This window comes from Carcharodon carcharias, chromosome 19 (genome assembly GCF_017639515.1).
Source record: "Carcharodon carcharias isolate sCarCar2 chromosome 19, sCarCar2.pri, whole genome shotgun sequence".
In the NCBI taxonomy this organism is placed as follows: domain Eukaryota; kingdom Metazoa; phylum Chordata; class Chondrichthyes; order Lamniformes; family Lamnidae; genus Carcharodon; species Carcharodon carcharias.
Window position 1 is genome coordinate 79,801,542 of NC_054485.1, and position 20,344 is coordinate 79,821,885.

The following is a 20,344-nucleotide window of genomic DNA, read 5'->3' on the forward strand; positions in this document are numbered from 1 at the left end:
CCGCTTAGGGAGGGTGGTCAGGCGCTAGTGTGCCTACGCACACAGTTGGCGACTTTCCGCCTTCAGACCCTGCAGCGATACCTCTACGTTGAGCCTCCTCCTAGATGGTGTGCCCTGATGACGTATTTCTTCCGTCAGGTGCACGGCCTGAATTATGACGTGCAGCTCCTGTTTATAGAACAGCTGGGCCTCGGTGGCTCCTTGCAGGCGTTGCCCGTCTTTTACCAGGACCTGATCAAAGTCTGGAAAGTGGTCGCCTCGCGACGCAGCTCTCCCCCGTCAGGAGTAGCGGCTATCGTCAGAGAGCCGCTGCTCAGGAATCCGCCCCTCCGTCCTTTTCAGTGGTTGGCGGAGAGGAGGGCTGTGGCCGCAGGGGTGACCAGGATCGGGGACGTGCTGGGTGGCGGAGGACTGGGCTGGATGCTCCCGCAGGAGTTGGCGCGACGCGCGTCTGTGAGTGTCCAGGTCGCAGCCGATGCCATCCAAGACCTGAGAACGGTCGTGCTCGGACCCGACGTTATTTTGGGTCTTGAGGTGGCCCAGGTGCGCGGTGGTCTTCCGTCTGAGCGTTCCCCTGTTCGGACGGAATTCCACATTGGCCCCAAGCTCCGAACCCTCCCTCGGGTGCTGGTGCCCCGCAATATGAGCCACCTCGGGGACATGCCCTCTGTGCCTTTTGGCACGGCAAAGAGGGGCTTTTTGTATGGACTGCTGCTGCACACCTTCCATTTTCTCGCCCTTGTCCGTCGACCGGACACGCCCTGGCGTGCCTTGTTGCCGTCCGGTGGCGGAGGCCCTCGATGGGAGGCCCTCTACGGAGGTGTCCTCCCCCTTTCTATCGGGGACCTGGGTTGGAGGGTGTTGCATGCAGCAGTCCCTTATAATAAGAGGATGCATAGGTTCACGGACTCTCAGGACACGTGCCCTTTTTGCGGTCTTGTGGAGTCCGTGGACCATGTATACATAGGGTGTTGTAGGCTGCACTCCCTTTTTAGTTATTTGAAAAACCTTTTATTGATGTTTTGTTTGCACTTCAGCCCCACGCTCCTGATCTATGGGCACCCGGTGCGGAAGGGGGTCGGGAAGGAGGAGGACCTCCTCGTGAACCTGCTCCTGGGCCTGGCCAAGTTGGCCATTAACAGGTCCAGGCAGCGGGCGATCGACGGGGGAGTCCCGCCCGATTGTTTGTCCCTCTTCCGCGGCTACGTTCGCTGCCGGATGTCCCTGGAGAAGGAGCACGCGGTGTCTGCTGGCACTCTCGAGGCCTTCCGTGCTCGGTGGGCACCGCGGGGACTGGGGTGTTTTGTTGACCCCTTTAATCACATTTTGATTTAAAGTTTGTAAGTTTCCTTTAAACTTTGTTCTTGGTTTTACAGCTGACCTGAATTAGGGGCTGTGCCTGATTTATCCCAATTTTGTTGATTTGGTTTTCATTTAAAAGATTATCAAGAGTTCAAATCTCACAATGGCAAACTATGAAACAATGTAATTTCATCTGAAACAGATAGAGGTGTCTGAATTGCCAAGGTTTTGAGTCCAAGCCTTACCTACAGCAGCTTTTGGTGGAGCTGGAGGTGTAGTGGTATTGTCACCAGGTCAGTATTCCAGAGGCCCAGGCCAATGCTCTGGGTACACAGGTTCGAATCCCACCATGGCAGATGGTGGAAATTAAATTTGATTAATTAGCCTGCAATTAAAAGGTCAATCTCAGTAATTGTGATCATGAAACCATGGTGATTGTTGTAAAACCCCAACAGGCTCATTAATATCCTTCAGGGAAGGAAATCTGCCGTCCTTACCTGGTCTGGCCCACATGTGATTTCAGACCCACAGCAATGTGGTTGACTCTTGAAAGGAGTAGCAAAGCACTCAGATATACCAAATTACTATGAAGCCTACTTAAAGCAATGAAACCATACCGATCACCAGCCATTGACCCAAGCACTGGAAACGACAACGGCAAACTCAGCCCTGTTGACTCTGCGATGTCCTCCTTACTAACACCTGGGGACTTGTGCCAAAATTGGGAGAGCTGCCCCATAGACTAGTCAAACAACAGCATGGAATAGCCATACTCATGGAATCAAACCTTGGAGACCACCATCACCATCCCTGGGTATGTCCTGTCCCACCAGCAGGACAGACCCAGCAGAGGTGGTGGCACAGTGGTATACAGTCAGAAGGGAGTTGCCCTGTGAGTCCTCAACATCGACTCTGGACCCTATGAAATCTCATGGCATCAGGTCAAACAAGGATGAGGAAACCACCTGCTGGTTACCACGTACCACCCTCCCTCAGCTGATGAATCAGTACTATTCCATATTGAACACCCTTGGAAGAAGCACTGAGGGTAGTAAGGGCACAGAATGTACTCTGGGTGGGAGACTTCAATGTCCATCACCAGGGGTGGCTGGGTAGCACCATTACTGTCCAAGCCCTAAATGACAAAGCTGCTAGGCTGGGTCTGCAGCAGGTGGTGAGGGAAGCAACAAGAGGGAAAATCATACTTGACCTCATCTTCACCAACCTGCCTGCCACAGATGCATCTGTCCATGACAGTATTGGTAGGAATTATTGCCGCACAGTCCTTGTGGAGATGAAGTCTCGTCTTCAGATTGAGGATACCTCCCATCGACTTGTGTGGCACTACCACTGTCCTAAATGGGATAGACCTCGAACAGATCTAACAACTGAACACTGGGCATCCATGAGGCGCTGTGGGCCATCAGTAGCAGCAGAACTGTGCTCAACCACAATCTGTATCCTCATGGACTGGCATATCCCCCCACTCTACCATTAGCATCAAGCCAGGGGATCAACCTTAGTTCAATGAAGAGTACAGGAGGACATTCCAAGTGCAGCACCAGGCATACCTAAAAATGAGGTGCCAACCTGGTGAAGTTACAACACAGGACTACTTGCATGCCAAACAGCAAAAGCAGCAAGAGATAGACAGAGCTAAGCAATCCCACACCAACGGATCAGCTGTAAGCTCTGCAGTCCTGCCACCAGGACCCAGGAGAGGGGAATGCAGACTGTGCCAAACACTGGAGCCCAGGGGCTGGGGGAGGGGATAGTGCTACCTTGATGTTTTTCTGGGGTTTTTGAAGTATTGAAATATTGTGATAAAGTTGTGTTGCATGGTAAATATTGAAAATGTATTGTAGTGTAAAGCAGCAATCAACAGTCTTCAGACTTGCTGATCAAGAAAACACAGATGCATTTGTGAACCATTCAGTCTTTGCCCTCTAACCTCTTAAAAGTTCTGTTGCACCGACACACATGTGGGCTTCAACTCTTCTCACTGACAGTGAGACCTATGTTGTTCAATCGTTCCACTTTGCTGCTCAGAGATTATTTGATCTTTTTACCCTGGGAGATTACAGACAAGAGAATCCATTAATGCCCTTATATGAAATCATGATATTGAATCAGATCATGCACCCGGGCAGAAAAAATCCTTCTTCTACTTTGACAGAATGGAAAAGATCTTGTGCAGATTATCTGGGTTGCAAGTATTGATTCTTTCCCACAAATAAGAATTTATTGTCGCCATGTTCATTAGCTGCAATGTGCAGTACATGCTAATGAGATCTGAGGCAGTCACCAAAATCAATGTTAACATCTGTCAAATTAATAATGTTGCATGATGCTGTTCAAGTAAAATTTCTACTCTCTAGTTTGTATAATAATCATGGTGGGATCACCTATAGGGTTCACACAAACTAACGCCGCATTGTATTGTTGCTGCTTTAATATTAATGACCCATTCGGCATATATACCAGACGATATTTGTAACCAGATGCCAACAATGGCCATTATCATTTTACTAGGACCTTTCTGTGATTGTTTTTTGAATTGTTTGGTGAATCTGGAAAGGGGAAAAATATCATGCATGATTGAAGGGGAGGGTAAAGGGGGTAGTGGTTTGGGGGGGGGTGGTGGTCAGTGGTGCTGGGGAATAAGGGACCCAGAAACAGCAGCAGTGTCAGGGCCCATGATTTCTCTCCCTGGCCTTGCCTGCCATGTCTGGTGGTGAATGGTGGTGAGTAATTAAACAACTCACTGGAGGAGGAGGGTCCACAAATATCCCTATCCTCAATGATGGAGGAGCCCAGCACATCAGTGCAAAAGATAAGGCTGAATCGTTTGTTACAATCTTCAGCCAGATGTGCCGGGTGGATGATCTATCTCAGCCTCCTCCGGAGGTCCCCAGCATCACAGATGCCAGTCTTCAGCCAATTCGATTCACTCCACATGATGTCAAGAAACAGCTGAGGATGCTGGATATTTGAAAGGCCCTGGGCCCTGATGACATTCCAGCAATGGAACTGAAAACTTGTGCTCCAGAGCTTGCTGCATCCTTGACCAATCTTTCCCAGTGCAGCTACAACACTGACATCTACCTGGAAATGTGGAAAATTGTCCAGGTACGTCCTGCCCAATTACTGCCCCAACAGTCTATTCTCAATCTGCAGCAAAGTGATAGAAGGGACGGTCAACAGTGCTATCAAATGGCACTGAGTCAGAAACAACCTGCTCATTGACACTCAGTTTGGTTTCTGCCAGGGCCACTCAGCTCCTGACCTCATGACAGCCTTAGTCCAAGCATGGGCAAAAGAGTGGAACTCCCGAGGTGTCGACTGCCCTCGACATTAAGGCAGCATTTGACCAAGTGTGGCATCAAGGAGCCCGAGCAAAACAGCTGTCAATGGGAATTGGGGGAAAAATGCTCCACTGGTTGGAGTCACACTGAGCACAAAGGAAGGCAATTGTGGTTGTTGGAGGTCAGTCATCTCAGCTGCAGGACATCACTGCAGGAGTTCCTCAGGGTAGTGTCCTAGACCCAACCACCTTCAGCTAATTCATCAATGCCCTTCTTCCATCATAAGGTCAGAAGGGGAATGTTCACTGATGATTGCATAATGTTCAGCACCATTTGTAACTCCTCAGATTGTCCAGATGGAGCAAAACATGGACAATGTCCAGGCTTGAGCTGATAAGTGGTAAGAAATGTTCACACCACCCAAGTGCCAAACAATGACCATCTCCAACAAGAGAGAATCTAACCATTGCCCCTTGTCATTCAATGGCATCACCATTGCTGAATCCCCCACTGTCAACATCCTGAGGGTTATCATTGACCAGAAACTGAACTGGACTAGCCATATAATAACTGTGGCTACAAGAGCAGATTAGAAAGAATAAAGAAAAAAACAGGTCTATGCTTTCTGGAATTTAAAGGAGTGAAAAGAAATTTTCTCAAAACATACATGAATCTGAAGGGTCTTGACAGGGTAGAGACTGAGAGGTTCTCCCTGTTACATTGGAAACTACTACACAATGGCACAGGGGAAGATCAAATCAGAGTGAGATGAAATGAGAAATGTCTTCGCTCAAAGCGTTCAAAACCTTTACAATTCTCTACCCATGAAGGTTGTGAATGCTCCATCATTGAATATATTTACAGCTGGGATTGATAGATTCCCGATCTCTCAGGAAATCAAGGGCTTTCCCTATAGAGATGATGGGAAAATGGAGTTCAGACAAAAGGTCAACCAAGGTCATACTGAATGGAGCAGGATTTTTTTTATTCATTCAGGGGATGTGGGCTTCACTGGCTGGGTCAGCATTTATTGCCCATCCCTAGTTACCCTTGAGAAGGTGGTGGTGAGCTGCCTTCTTGAATCGCTGCAGTCCGTGTGGTGTGGGTACACCCACAGTGCTGTTAGGGAGGGAGTTCCAGGATTTTCACCCAGCATATGACCTCCTTGCTGTTTCTCCTTATGTTCTCAGCTCTGATTTCGATCCCTCAGCTAATTTTGTTTACAACTTGCTGCTGCCAATTTTATTCCGTGGGTTTTAATTTTTCTGACAAGCCTATCAGGTAATACTTTCTCCCCTGTATTGATCAAGGCAGCAATATTTACAATCCTCCAGCCCACTGAGTAGTGATCATCATTTGCTCTCTGACAGGAATCCACATTTACCAATGGATAACGAATGTTGAGGTCACTGAAGATGGCTCCATGAAGAGATCGATGCGAGTTGGATTTGATGGAAAGGATTATATTAGTTTAGAGCCAGACAGAATGAGATGGGTCGCAACCAATCACTTTGCAGTGATGATTAAAGAGGATTGGGATTCGGATGAATCCTGGAACAAGCATTGGGAATGGAGTATGAAAGTAGTTGGCGTACAGAATTTAAAAAGATATTTTGAAGCTGGAAAGGAATATTTCCAAAGGAAAGGTATTTATTTATTTATCATGTTCTGATCCAACTTCACTGGTCTATGAAAGTGTTCTCCCATTCCATTCAGTGTCTGTCTATTGTTTGTGTTTTCACCCTTTCCCATTACAGTTCAGCCTGAAGTGTTTATCTCCAGAAGTCAGTACAAGCTGCTCACTCTCTCCTGCCTGGTTACTGGGTTTTATCCTGTAGACATTGAGGTGAGCTGGCTAAGGAATGGAGAGGTAATGTCTGAGACACTATCCTCGGGGGTTCGACCCAACCACGATGGGACCCATCAGATCCAGAAAGAGATTGAAATAAATGCTGGGGATGAGGATCAATACTCCTGTCAAATTGAACACAGCAGCCTGGCAGAGACCCAGCTCCATCAGTGGGGTAAGGAACTGTACTGGATGTGTGTGTGTGTGTGTGTGTGTGTGTGTGTGTGTGTATGCGCATGTGTGTAGTAGACCATTCCGCTCCTTGAGTCCATCCCACCAATCAACGAGATTATGGATGATTTTGACCTCAATTCCATTTAAGACCATAAGAAATGAGAGCAGAAATAGATCATCAAGACTACTTCAGCAGCCAGTTCGGCTGATACCTGTTTAAGGGCGGAGTTGTCTCAGATTTGCATTAAGTGTGGTAGCGGGTGGGAAAAAGGACGTTTTATCCGTTGGCCGCGATGGTGGCTTTTCACGCTGTATCGTCCCAACCCTGCCTCATTAATCATGTATTCCCCGGAAACACGCTGTTTCCATGGCTCTCATTCACCTGCCCGCCATCACACCGGCTGCTTCATCACACCGAGCACCGTATTTAAAATCCAGCTGCGTGTACACCTCTCAGTGCTTCCAGCCCACGACTGCTGCACAGAAAACATGGCCCCGAATGGCAGAAAGACTGCAGCCCCCAGGTCCAATGACTCGTCCCTCAAACACCTTTTGGATGAAGCGGAGGCTCCACACTGATATCCTCTGCCCCCGCTCTGGCCGCAGGATGGACAGCAACATCACTAACCCAGCATGGGAGACGGTGGCAGTAGTGGCCAGTGCCAACGCCCTTCAAAAGAGGACAACCACCCAGTGCCACAAGAGGCTGAATGATCTCCGTTCCGCCAGGGTAAGTCACTCTTCTCAACGCTCTCAACTCACACACTCACATGCCCATCACACATCCACAGAATCCTCACACACTGCCAGTTCAAGGGACATCACCATTCACTCTCTCACACTCACCTTCATTGTCCCCATCCCGTCCATGGGACCACTCACCACCCACACACGCCAGGTATACTTATCATCTGGCCTGGCAGGTGTTCTGCTTACACTCTCTCCATCTCTATCCATGCAGGACAAGCTGGCACACAACAACAGAGAGAGGTCACAGACCAGTGGAGGAATGCCTGAAATCAAGGTCCTCACGGACTTTGAAAACAGAGCTATCCAGCTGGCCGGTGATGACCGGGAACGGTCCTGTGCTGACAGTGAGGTCAGTGGCACTCAACCAAGTGAGGATCTAACAGGGCAACATCCATCAGATAACCATGCTGTGAGTGATGTGTCCTGTTTCACAGGCCACTGCCATGCACTCATTATCTCCCCTCGCTTCCACAAACACAAACAGCCGACGGAGTCCACGACCCAGGACCTTCAATCAAGCCTTGAGGAAACCTCGGACAAAGAAGCTGATGTTACCATCATTAAAGCCCCGTCATAGCGTCACCCACACCCTCCACCCGCACAAAGACACACACTTGGTGGGACCTAGCTTTAGAGTAGCCTCAGGATCACAATCTGGTGAGTACATCATACTGTCTGATCCACAGCAGGCAGGGGCAGGGGCTTCCCAGGTCTCTGGCACTCAGAGGGCTGCTGAAGGCCAGAAATCTGCTGAGCCTGAGTCAGATGATGAGCCTCTGGACTCACTCAAGTCACAGTTACTGGAACTGCAAAGGTAAGCTCGGGAACATTAGGAAGGGATGTCCGCTGCACTCCTCAAATTGCAAGGCATGATGGTGGAGTCTGTCCGCCTTCAGTCTGAGGTGATGGCGTCGGCATGCCAACGCACCGAGGTCAACTCTGGAAGGATGGTGGCCGCCATGGAGACTTGGTCCAGGACGTCGCTCCTGCACAGCTGCGAGGGCTCAACTCCATCTCTGATGCCATAGTTGGCCTCCAGCAGTGTGTACGTGAGAGGGGTGTGGGTCAACTCAATCTCACTCCAGCTACCGCTTCTCCTCAAGGAGTCAGCCAAGGGCCCTCGGGCACCCATTGGGAGGAGGATCAGCAGGTGCACACTCCGGGGCCATCCACCCAGGTGGCGCTGGGAGTGTCTGGCCCACCCGAATCCCCTCTTCCTGTGACCCCAGCAAATCCAGCTCCACAGGCCGAGGAGGATTCCACTGCCACACAGCAGGACCCCAAAAACAGGCCAGGGCCCTCCAGAGGACGCCCGCCAAGGTCATCACAGACAGGGCGTAGCAGTCAGCAGGCTGCCTCCACGTCACTGTGGATGTCTGGGGAGCACCAAGATGTAGCGGCATGGTTAAGGAAGTTAAGAAGATGTAGTTACACAGCCTGGAGACTGGTGTTAATTACTTGTACATTATGTTCACTCCTGTCAATAAACTCCCAAGAATTTCTCCCTTGTTCTGATGAGCAGCGTTCTTGTCACTCAGATGTGAAACCTTTCTGCACATGATAAAGGCAGGAGTCTCTGTCCAGGGCCTCTTCCCTGTGCTTGGTGCAGCCTTCAGACCAAAGTGATGGTCCAGCCTCACACTTCCTGGACACGTTACTGATGCCTGCACCTCGAAGGTGATGGTCATAGCTGCCAGAGTGTAGTGGGCAGGCAGCACAGAGTTCCCTCATTCTCTCCCTGTGCTCTCAGCACCTTTAAGGTGGGGCTGGCCCCCATCTCTTCAGCATCTGTGGCCAGTGACTCTGTGCTCCTGAAGGGCTCAGGTGCTGAAGGATGACAAAGGATCAGATGCTTTTCAGTTTCGTGGCTGTGTCTCCATGATATAACACTGATCACAGAGCGCTAGCGAGCTGCCCTCAGTCAGACAGGAGTCAGACATTCTCAGAGGCTATGGAGTATCCTCACTGCATGTTGTCATCATACTTCATGAATCTAGCAGCTATGAGGCCTCCCGAGCGTGCCTGCCTCGTCTGGCAAGTGCAATGGCTTCATCACCGTCACCAGCGCCTTCGAGGACCCCCTCACCCCCCTCCCTCTGTGGACTGTATTGCAGGGCTCCACCAGACTGGCCCAGGCACCGGATCGGCACTTTCAACATCCCGTCCTCAAAGGTACAAGATGCAGCATGAGCCTCATTGCACCTTCTCTCTGCTGCACTCTGAGTCCACTGCATGTGTGCCTTCAGACACGTCCCCTGAAGGTAGCCCTTGCTCTTGAGATTGAATAAGTGGGGAAAAATAGAGTTTAAGAGTAAACTTGCAAGGAACATAAAAGAGGACAGTAAAAGTTTCTTTTAGTGAGTAAGAAGAAAAATATTGGTAAAGACAAAAGTAGGTCCCTTACAATCTGAATTGGGAGAATTTATAACAGAGAACAAGGAAATAGCAGAGCAATTAAACAACCACAAGTTTGTTGCCACAGAGATCTGAGTGACACGTGAGTGCAGTCGATGGTAACTGCACCTGTGGGAAACCTGAGATCTGGGCAAATCCAATCGCTCTTGTATCCTGGCTTTCCTGATCCCGGGCTAAATGTACAAATTTGTGTGCCCTCGTGAAGATGGCATCTGTGACCTCATGGATACATTTGTGGGTGGTGGATTGTGAGATCCCACAGGGCCTGTGGAGCCCTGAAAGGAGCCAATGGTGTAGAAATTGAGCTCCACAATCACTTTCACAGCCACTGGCAGTGGATGCCCTCCATGTCCATGTGATGTCAAGTCCAGCAGCAGCTGGCAGATGTGACCGACCAGTTCCCAGGACATGCACAGCCTTCGGTGACACTGGTTCTCGGTCGCCTGCAAGAATGACAAGCGCCGTCTACAGACCCTGGGTCTAGCCAGGCACCGACCAGCGACAGCTCACTGTGGCTCTTCAGCAGCGTGTGCGGAAGCCCCAGCCACAGCTTCTTCCTAAGGGTGCTGCTCCCCTCTCTGCGCAGCCAGGAGCCTCTGTCACTCTCTTCTCCATCAATCTCTGTAAGTCATGAGGCATACAGCTAGGTCACCAGGCTCCATGATCCTGATGTACATCCCCTGCAGGATGGAAGAGAGAGACGTGTGTTAGCATGGGTGTTCTCAGAATCTGACCTGGTTGAGTGTGAAGGCCCCTTAATACATCCCGGAGAGTGCTGGCCACCTTTTGGATGGCCAGAGTTTATTGAGCTTCATGGCTGGCTGAAACCCCACCCACTTCCGCCCCACTCTACCTGACCGATTGGTGGGAGCTTTGCCCATTGGACTGCATGCTGTGCTCGTAGCTCAGGCACAGGCATTCTCCTAACCCGCACCGCAAGGCTGCACTGTTAGCTTGAACCATGGGGGAGACTGGTCCAAACCAGCATGATGACATTGCAAGGGGCTGTGAGCATCTCCAGTGGTGACTGCTTCATGGCCAGCTTTAGTGAGGAGATTGTATAACTTGCCCAGTTGTCCAACTGTTCTGCTGTCCACGAAAATACTCATTAGTTTGCAGTCTGTGCCCGAGGGGTGAAAAGCTCTGGAGTATTTGGTGGTAATTTGCTGCCTCTGTGTTGCTTGAGCGGGCAGAGCTAGAGACCCGACACCACACATGTCAATGTAGCTGTGTCTGAACCGTCTCAGCTGCGGAGGAATAGTCACTTTATACAAGGTTCCCTGATGAGTAGCTGCTTCCCTCCCCTGACCCCGCACCCACATGTGCAGTACCATCAACCGCCGGGCAGCCCTTGCCCCAGCAGCACCCTGTCAGCCAGCCAGAAAAAAGCCACTTACCCAGTGCCCTCGCCTGAGTTTGTGGCACCTCTTCCTTGAACAACAAGCAACTCTCATGAGTGCTACGCAACGTTATTCTGAACACACCTCCCAGTTCCCATCAAAGTGCAGCCCACCAAGTACTCGTCTTATGTATGCGGTTGTGAACCAGTCGATGTGGGCGGGTAACTCAGCCTGAGGGGGGGGCGATGTTTCCAGTGCGATGGGCTGATAATCACGTGTAGATGTCTGAAAATGAAGTTCCCCAATGCCTGACGGTGAGAAAGAGAGCAAATGATTGCAAACTGCTTTCACAAAGTAATAAAACCAAGTTTTAGTCTTACCGCTATATTGCCCGCTCACACTGCCAATCACCAGCGGGCACGGGAAATTCCATCGTAAGTGTCTGGAACTCAATCTCTGGATATTTGTGGATATTTTTCTTTGATCTGGATTCTCTCACTTATTTCCTGTGTTGACCATGGTTGGTTCACTGCAGTAGTTTAGGACTAAGTCCTGCTGTTGGATTGTACTGAGTGCTTCTTCTGAAGTGTTTACTCTGTTTGGCTGTCGTTTTCCTCATTATCAGCTCAGCCCAGTTTCCTGCGGTCAGTTTCTAGCTCATCCCTTTGAAGTTTGATGTGAAAAGCATCAGTGATGCTGCCTCCTGGGCAGTACAATGTAACCCTGGGGATTGAACAAGGACAGGACACTGAGACATCGGGGAGAATTAGAACTGAACTGTCCGGGAAGGGAACCCACGGGATTGGGACAACACGGCTTTTCCACCACATCAATGGGACTCTTTAGTGACTTCACTGGAGAGTGAAATCGGCGAGTGGAAAACCAGCGTTTCAACCAATCCCATCAATTCCCAATGGGCGGCTTCAGTTAAAATTGTCCCCAATTAACACGGAACTGGGAATGGATCCAGGAACAGAGAGACAATCCTGATATTATTCAAATGTGTTTCAGAAATCCCAGAAAACAGTGTAGAAACATCCCATCTTGGAATGATAATTGGATTAGTCGCATCACTGGCTGCTCTACTGCTGATAACCGGAATAATCATCTGGAAAAGGCAACAGAGAGGTAAGAATCAGAGAGAGGGGAATGAGGAACTGAGGAGACAGAGTGAGTTTGGGGGAACCTCCTGTACTGGGAGTACAGGACACTGTGTTGAATGGCACTGATTTAATTCCCACACACAGATACACACGTATAAACATGTCTTGTTCCCTGTCTGACCTTCCTTTGTGTGATCAGCCTAGACCAGGTCTAATATTGATCAATATCCACCACACACACTCACATCCTCACCAACTGGATATTGATGGAATGGAAGAGATCGACAGGATCTCCATAAAGTGTAAGGATGGAGGGATGTGTGGGAATGAGTATTTCTTACACAATCTCCATTCCCTCACACTTGTTGTGTTCTCACTCTCTGATAATGGATTATTCCCCATTCTAACTGACATTTATTTTGCTTCTGCAGATTCACCAAGTGTGACCTACACAACAGCTCAGAGTAAGTGACTGAGGGACAGATTGTTGGGAATGAAATATGTAACTCAGGGTTACATAGGGGGGAATGTCACACTCTACTCCCTCACTCTACATTACCTCACCCTCCAAGCCCTCACCCTCCACTCTCTCTGTGCTCATTTACCATGTGTGATTCAGTTTAGTTAATGCTGGGAGGTGATTGAATCCTGGCCCAGTGAGTAAAACAGAATATCTCACACTCTCAATTTTTATATTTGATTCCATGTCTTACATTTAGCGTTTTTTTTCTCAGCTTCTGATCTCTATATTCCAGAAGCCTCCATTTTCAGTGAATGATATTTCAATATTTCCCCCATTGGTAATGTTGTAACTTTTTGACTATCCTCCTGACCCTGTCTCACACTCTCAGACACCTTTAAAACCTGTCAGACTAATTTCACTGCCATCCTGACCCTATCTCACCTTCCCAGACACAATTAAAACCTGTCAGACTAATTTCACTCCCCTCCTGACCCTGTCTCCCCCTCCCAGACACTGTTAAACCTGTTAGACTAATTTCACTGTCCTCCTGACCCTGTCTCACCCTCCCAGACACTGTTAAGACCTGTTAGACTAATTTCACTGTCCTCCTGACCATGTCTCACCCTCCCAGACAATGTTAAACCCTGTCAGACTAATTTCACTGTCCTCCTGACCCTGTCTCACCCTCCCAGACACTGTTAAAACCTGTCAGACTAATTTCACTGTCCTCCTGACCCTGTCTCACCCTCCCAGACACTGTTAAAACCTGTCAGACTAATTTCACTGTCCCCCGACCCTTTCTCACCCTCCCAGACACTGTTAAAACCTGTCAGACTAATTTCACTGCCCTCCTGACCCTGAACCGCTTGCCCTGTTTCTGTCCATTTCTTACCTCGTGGGTTTACTGTGTTCCACTGCAGGACATTCCCAGAGCCTCATTGATGAATAACTGGATTCGCTTGTTCTAGTGTGAACATGGACATCATCGTCCATCCTTCCATATCACAGCAGACAGACAGATTCACAGCTCATTGTTTACACTGAGTTCTTTGATGATGGAGATCTATTTTACCTGGGAATGTGCTTCCACAGATTGAACAGTGGATCCTGAATCCACCAGGTTGGGATCCTGATTCTTCAAGTGAGACTTTTTCAAGTAGCGTTTCCATCCAGTATCCACAATGTGACGGCTCTCACAGTCGAAGGGATCTTCTGGAATGATTTTCCCTCACACTTTCTTATCTTCAACAACTTGTTCAGGTCGAGTGGTTGACTTGAACAGAGTTAATGTCGTGAGGCAACTCAGACACATTTTACATTGATAGAAGCTGATCTATTTTGCACTTTCTGTTATGTCAAATTTACACTGTTATATAATGTACATTTGTAAATGTTATAACTCAAATATATTTGCAGAGATAAAATACATTTATATCCTCAACGTTTCACTACAAATGCTGATAATTATGGTTTGTTGTTAATAAATAATTGTCAGTAGTTGACTTGTCTAAATTCTTCTTTACTGATTTTACAAGAAAGGTTTCATTCATTCACTCAGCAGCTTGTGGATCTTGGAATGGGCAGTTGTTGAGGTTTAGTTCAATGTGAACAGGGTGAGTTCATATCAAATGTCAGCAACATTCACTGCTTCCATCAGCGTTTATTCACTTGTTTACAGACAAGAAGATGACAGAGCAAAAGACAGACAAGAGGAAGATATGTCATAACTTTAGTGAATCAAACTTCAACACATTTGCCAGTGAGGTGGAGGTGAAGTGTCTCCAGCGTCTCAGTAATGAGAGGTGTGGGTTACCGAGTAAAGTTAGTGTCTTGGTGTGGAAGGAGGTGACAGAGAGTGTGACTGCTAACTGCACTGTTCCATGGTCCGCACAGCAATGCTGAAAGAAATGGAATGTGTTCACACAATCTGACAGGGTTTGTAGAGTTCTTGCAGTTTTTATTATTTAAATTTTCATTGAAGATTTAATGGGTAATGAAGTGAAGATCCTGTTAATGGGTTTATGGGTTGGTCAGGGGTGGATGATATCAAGTGGTGGTACAATGCAGTTGCCATTGGAGACACACTCACTGAGGACAGAACCATCCCAGATTTGACACTAGGTGCAGTAGTGGGTGGGAAAATGACGTTTTACCCACTGGCGGCAATGGTGGCTTTTCACGCTGTATCGTCCCAATCCTGCCTCATTAATGATGTATTCCTGGGAAACAGGCCGTTTGGATGGTGGGCGGGTCTCATTCGCCAGCCACGCCATCACCTCGCTGCTTAATCACAATGGGCACCATATTTAAAGTGCAGCCGCGTGCACAGCTTTTCATGTGTCCTCCTGGTGTGATAAAGCAAGTATGGTAAGCATAGAACCATCACCAACTGGCCGATAACCAAAACATGGGAGATGATCCTCATCACTGGGTGTACCTGTACATTCAAACCCCAATTCCATAGGTCTTCCCACCAAGCGGGGGTATCTATTTGCTGCACATGGTCAGTGTTTGAACCTGTTGTTACAGTGTATAGCATGTTATTGTACCCATTAGGCTCATCACTGATATCACAGGATCACAGAATCTCACAGTGCAGAAGAGGCCCTTTGGCCATCAAGTCAGCACCAACACGTGAGAAACACCTGACCTACCGTCCTAATATCATTTACCAGCATTTGGCCCATAGCCTTGAATGTTATGATGTGCCCAGTACTCATCCAGGTACTTTTGAAAGTATGTGAGGCAACCCACCTCCACAAGCCTCCCAGGCAGCACATTCCAGACTGTCACCACTGTCTGGGTAAAAAAGTTTTTCTTCACATCTTCCCTAAACCTCCTGCCCCTCACCTTGAACTTATGTCCCCTTGTGACTGACCCTTCAACTAAGGGGAAGAGCTGCTCCCTATCCACCCTGTCCATGCTCCTCATAATCTTGTACACCTCGATCAGGTCACCCCTCAGTCTTCTCTGCTCCAACCAAAAGAACCCAAATCTATCTAACTTCTCTCACTAGCTTTAAAGTTTCATCCCAGGCAACATACTGGTGAATCTCCTCTGCACCCCCTCCAGTGCAATCACATCCTTCCTATAATGTGGCAACTAGAATGCACACAGTACTCCAGCTGTTGCCTCACCAAGGTTCTATACAACTCCAACACGACCTCCCTACTTTTGTAATCTATGCCTCGATTGATAAAGGCAAGTGCCCCATATGCCTTTTTCACCACCCCACTAACATGCCCCTCTGCCTTCAGTGATCTATGGACACACACACCAAGGTCCCTTTGTTCCTCAGAACTTCTTAGTGTCATGCCGTTCATTCAATACTTCCTTGTCAAATTACTCCTTCCAAAGTGTATCAACTCACACTTTTTAGGGTTAAATTCCATCTGCCAATTATCTCCCCATTTGACCATCCTGTCTATATCTTCCTGTAGCCCAAGATACTCAATGTCACTATTAACCACCCGGCCAATCTTTGTGTCATCTGCAAACTTACTAATCCTACCCCCAACATAGTCATCTATGTCGTTTATTTAAATGACAAATAATAGGGGACCGAGCACAGATCCCTGAGGTACACCACTGGACACTGGCTTCCAGTCACCAAAGCATCCTTCTATCATCACCCTCTGCCTCCTACAACTAAGCCAATTTTGAATCCACCTTATCAAATTACCCTGTATCCAATGTGCCTTTGCCTTCTTCATCGGTCTTTCATTTGGCATCTTGTCAAAGGTTTTTCTGAAATCCATATAAACTACATCAACTGCACTACCCTCATCTACACTCCTGATCACGTCCTCAAAAAATTCAATCAAATTTGTTAGGCATGACCTCCCTCTGACAAAGCCATGCTGACTATCCCTGATCAAACTTTGCCTCTCCAAGTGGAGATAGATATTCTCCTTCAGAACTTTATCCAATAGTTTCCCTACCGCTAGTGTGAGACTCCCTGGCCTATTGTTCCCTGGCTTATATCTACAACGCTTCTTAAATATTGGAACTGCAATAGAGGTTTTCCAGTCCTCTGGCACCTCCCCCGTGGCCAGAGAGGAATTAAAAATTTGGGTCAGAGCCCCTGCGATCTCCTCCCTTTCCTCCCTCAGCAGTCTGGGACACAAATCACCTGGACCTGGAGATTTGTCCACTTTTAAGCCTGCCAACACCTCCAATACTTTGTCACTTTCTATATCAATTTGATTAAGAACCTCTCAGTCTCTCTCCCTGAGTTCGATAGCTTCATCCTCATTCTCTTGGGTGAAGACGGATGTGAAGTATTCATTCAACACTCTAGCGATGTCCTCTGGCTCCACCCATAGATTGCCCCCTTGGTCCCTTATGGGCCCTACTTTATCCCTGGTTACCCTCTTCCCATTGATATATTTATAGAATATCTTGGAATTTTCCCTACTTTTACCAGCCAGAGCTTTCTCATGCTTTCTTTGCTCTCCTAACTGCTTTCTTAAGCTCCACCCTGCACTGTCTGTACTCCACTAATGTCTCTGCTGATTTGCTTCCCTTGTATCTGCTAAAAGCCTCTCTTTTCTTTCTCACTGTAACCTGAATATCTCTGGTCATCCATGGTTCTCTGGGCTTGTTACTCCTTCTTATCACCCTAGGGGGAACATGTTGAGCCTCTAACCTCCCCATTTCCTTTTTGAACGCCCCCCCACTGCTCCTCTGTAGATTTCCCCACAAGTAACAGTTCCCAGTCTACCTTGGCCAGATTCTGCCTTATTTTATGAAAATCCACTCTCCCCTAATCCAAAACATTTTTTTGCAACTTGTCAATTTCTTTGTCCATAACAAACTTAAACTGTACCATGTTGTGGTCGCTATCACTAAAATGCTCACCCACCACCACCTCAACCACCTGTCCAGCTTCATTCCCCAGAATTAGGTCCAGCACTGCACCGTCCCTTGTTGGACCCTCGACATATTGACCCAAAAAGTTTTCCTGTACACATTTCAAGAAATTCACTCCATCCGAGCCTTTAACATTATGTCTATCCCAATTAATGTTGGGAAAGTTGAAATCACCTAATATAATTATCCTATTGTTATTGTTTTTACACACCTCCACAAATTGTGCACATATTTGTTCCACAATTTCCCGCTGACTATCTGGGGGGTCTATAATAAACACCTAACAATGTGGCTGCCCCTTTTTTATTCCTAAGCTCTACCCACAAAACTTCATTCGATGCCCCCTCCAAGATATCATCTCTCCTTACTGCAGTAACTGACTCCTTAACTAACAATGCTCCTCTTTTACCCCCTCCCCTGTCTTGCCTGAAGATTCTATATCCCGGAATATTGAGCTTCCAATCCTGCCCCTTCCTCTGCTAAGTCTCAGTGTTGGCTCCTATATCACAATTCCAAGTGTCAATCCTCATCCTTAACTCATCTATTTTACCTGTAATACTCCAGGCATTAGAGTAGAGGCCATCCAGCCTTGCCTTACTCCCTTGAAGCTTATTGCAGCTGTACTCCCTCTGACTTGATTGTTTTACTGTATTATGATTTGTCCCTATTCTGCTGACATTCTGAGTCCCCTCCCCCTGCTGAATTAGTTTAAACTCCTCCCAACAGCACTAGCAAAGCTGCCCTCAAGGATGTTAGTCCCACTCTGGTTCAGTTGTAGACCATCCCGCTTGTGCAGGTCCTACCTTTCCCAGAAAAGGTCTCAGTGATCCAGGAATCTAAAACCCTCCCTCCTGCACCAACTCTTAAGCCATGTATTCATCTGCGCTTTCTCCTATTTCTGAGCTCACTAACACGTGGCACTGGGAGTCATCCAGAAATTACAACCTTAGAGGTCTTGCTTTTTAGTCTGCTGCCTAACTCCCTGAATTCTTGATGCAAGACCTCAAGGGACAACACCACTAACTCTCACACACACCCTCACATCCCCATCAGGCTCATAGCCTATGGAGCTCGTGTGCTCATCCTGTCCATGTCTCCGCTCACCACACAAACGTTCCAGGCAGTGCCATGCATCCTGTTCACACACTCTCCATCTGTTTTCAGGTAGGAGAAGCTGGCTGACATCATCAGGGAGAGGTCCCAGACTGTGGGTGGAGTGGCCCACATTAGGCCCCTCACTCACTTTGAGGAGTGTGTCATCGCACTGACTGGTGAGAATGTGGACCCTGCCTGCGGGGACAGTGAGGCCAGAGGCGAACACCCTCCATGTGGATCCTGCACCACATCATCCCTCTCTCAACACAACTGTGAGAGCTCTCTCTCTCTCTCCTGCTTTTCACTCTGCTGCCATGCACTAACTATCTCTACTTTGGTTCACAGGGAGCTCTGCCCAGTGACCAACACCCTCAGCCAGCCAGTCCCTCAGCTCCATCCAGGTCCTCACCTCCAGCCAAGAGGACACCTCCTCCATTGAAGAGCTGGAAATAAGTGGCCTGAAAGACCCATCACAGCGCTTACCCACACCCTGCACCAGCACAGAGACACACACCTCGGTGGGACCCAGATCTAGAGCTGGTTCAGGTTCATATTCTGGTGGTCACCACACGGACATGTGCCTGCAGCAGGAGGAGGCAGGTTCAGCCGAGCTCCCCGGCACTTGGAGGACTGCTGGGGGAGAGGCATCTGTGAGGCCCGAGTCAGATGAAGAGCCTGTGGATTTGGCCTTCCAACTCATCGTGGAGAGTCAGCAGAAGGCGTGGGAACATCATGCAGAGCTGTTGGAAGCCCTCAACAAAGTGGCACACGAGTTGGAGGAGTGCGTCTGCCTGCTCTCTGATGAAGTGGTGCCCACATGTGCGCATATGGAGGCCTCCATGGGGAGTTTGGCAGACCCTGGTCCATCAGGAGATTGTGCTGACCTGCCATCCTTGGGGGAGCCATGGGTGAGTTCCTGCAGTGGCAACACGAGAGGGAAATGGGGCATCTCGATATCCCACCAGATGCTCCTTCCCCTCCAGGAATCGGGCCGGAGCCCTCAGACACCCAAACGGAGGAGGAGCAGCAGCTGGACACCCCTGGACATCCATCCAGGAATCTCAGAGGCTGTCCTCTCCCTCCGAGTCTCCTTTGCCTGTGAGCTCTTCAACCTCGTCCTCTGTCACCACAGAGGGAGCAGCAGGTCCACAGGAGGACAGCCAGAGCAAGCCCAGGCCCTCAAGACCTCGGCTCTCCAGAGGACCCACACTGAAGGCATCACAGGCCACAGGGCCGACCATTGCACAGGCTGTCTCCACCCCTGCTGCGGATGTCAGGGCAGCATCTAGAAGTCTAAGGCATTCAAAAGTTAAGCAATTCTGATCACAGCTGGTTGTACGAGTGAACATATTTTGTCACTTTACAATCTGAAAATATATTCATTTTCACTGTGTAATGTGTAATGGTGTCTTTCAGCTTCATTGACAGTCTTCCCGAGTCCTCCCACTGCATCCCACGCCCCCTGCCCCTCACCCAACCCCCCCACTAACAGTTCAGCTGCACACAGCCGGACCGTGAGTGATTCTGGAGGGAGAAGTGTGTGTGTGGCAGGGCCTTTCAGAGCCTCGTGCAAACTCTCTCTCACACACACAGATCCTTCATCCATCACACTCATCTTACTGTCCCGAGCATTTTCAATGCTGCTGCTGGGGTTCTCTCTCAGGTGTCCATCTGAG

At 48.6% G+C, this 20,344-nt stretch overlaps 2 protein-coding genes across 5 annotated transcripts in view; one reads left to right on the forward strand and one right to left on the reverse strand.

Moving 5' to 3' along the window:
* LOC121291964 (class I histocompatibility antigen, F10 alpha chain-like) overlaps positions 1-14,198 on the forward strand; it is a 33,004-nt gene extending 18,806 nt beyond the window's left edge. Inside the window, exons 3-7 of one of the 4 annotated variants that reach the window (XM_041213662.1) lie at positions 5,978-6,253; positions 6,365-6,631; positions 12,147-12,263; positions 12,670-12,702; positions 13,622-14,198. In XM_041213662.1, coding sequence (XP_041069596.1) covers positions 5,978-6,253; positions 6,365-6,631; positions 12,147-12,263; positions 12,670-12,702; positions 13,622-13,650 — 722 coding nt within the window. In that variant the 3' untranslated portion in view covers positions 13,651-14,198. The remainder of the gene's footprint in view (positions 1-5,977; positions 6,254-6,364; positions 6,632-12,146; positions 12,264-12,669; positions 12,703-13,621) is intronic. The other 3 variants (XM_041213663.1, XM_041213664.1, XM_041213665.1) reach the window with 3 other exon arrangements.
* LOC121291961 (class I histocompatibility antigen, F10 alpha chain-like) overlaps positions 1-20,344 on the reverse strand; it is a 99,242-nt gene that overhangs the window by 66,593 nt on the left and 12,305 nt on the right. The window lies entirely within an intron of this gene.